At 38.8% G+C, this 899-nt stretch overlaps 2 protein-coding genes across 3 annotated transcripts in view; both read left to right on the top strand.

Annotated features, from left to right (window-relative positions):
• Window positions 1-899, top strand: part of LOC111658865 (tumor necrosis factor receptor superfamily member 14-like) — a 54,508-nt gene that overhangs the window by 23,545 nt on the left and 30,064 nt on the right. The gene's annotated exons all lie outside the window — the stretch shown is intronic.
• Window positions 7-899, top strand: part of LOC147818820 (tumor necrosis factor receptor superfamily member 14-like) — a 6,398-nt gene continuing 5,505 nt past the window's right edge. The window contains exon 1 of the mRNA XM_087175404.1: window positions 7-81. Within this exon, the coding sequence (XP_087031530.1) occupies window positions 40-81 (42 nt within the window). The 5' untranslated portion in view covers window positions 7-39. The remainder of the gene's footprint in view (window positions 82-899) is intronic.

The raw sequence follows: 899 nt of genomic DNA, 5'->3' as shown, positions 1-899 counted from the left end.
TGTCTTCATACCCTGAAACCTGCCGACCTGCTGTTTGAGATGACTTCTAGAAGAAATCATTACACAGCTGCATATTTGTTGGTAAAGTTGTTTATTGCAGGAACATTTGTATTTATTGATCTGCACTAAACTGTGCTGCTGTCATCCCTCTATTTTTATTTCTTATTTCTTGTAACTTACAGCCTTATACTGAACTTACATTTTTATGTTGTGTGTTTTTGCTTGTTCCTGGCTTCTTGCACTTTAATCACCAAGTCAAATTCCTGTGTACATTTGGTGAATAAAGCGATTGTGATTACAGGGAGCTTGTTGGGAAGTAAAATATACATCACAGTGCTGCTCCTGTCCAACATTATTGATCTTTTCTGACTCTTTTCTCTCTCTGTCACTCATATGATCATTTCAGGGTCCAGAAAAAAAGCTGGGGGCGGAGCTTAGGTTGCTGACATGGTAGAGTGTGATGTTGCACACTAGTCCTTACTGCAGCACCCCGGGTTTGAATCTGACCCGTGGCCCTTTGCTGCTGTCACCCCTCTCTCTCTCTCTGTCTAACTTTACTGTCACTCTCTCACTGTGACTATAATGAAGACAAAACATAAGAGTGAACAGCTGTGGCGAGTGGGAGGGGAATTGGACATAAGAAGCCAAAAACAACAGAAGTTTCACTTCCTGTTTTAGAGTCATGTGATGTTTGTGAGCAGAAGAGTCAGCTGTATTACAGCTTTGTATCCTCAAACTACTCTCTATGGAGAGTAGGGTTGTCACGATACCAAATTTCTGTTTCGATACCGATACCAATATGTATTTCGATACTTTTCGATACTTTGATACTTTTTGTAAAAAATATTTCATTATATTATGTATTGCCTTAATGGGTTATTTAAATATTTAAAGAATGT

The sequence above is a fragment of the Seriola lalandi genome, unplaced genomic scaffold (assembly GCF_002814215.2).
Source record: "Seriola lalandi dorsalis isolate HSWRI2012SDOR001 ecotype SW California unplaced genomic scaffold, Sedor1 jcf7180002054469, whole genome shotgun sequence".
NCBI classification, from domain to species: Eukaryota; Metazoa; Chordata; class Actinopteri; order Carangiformes; family Carangidae; genus Seriola; species Seriola lalandi.
The sequence above is the reverse complement of the archived record's forward strand: the minus strand, read 5'-3'. Positions and strand labels throughout refer to the sequence as shown.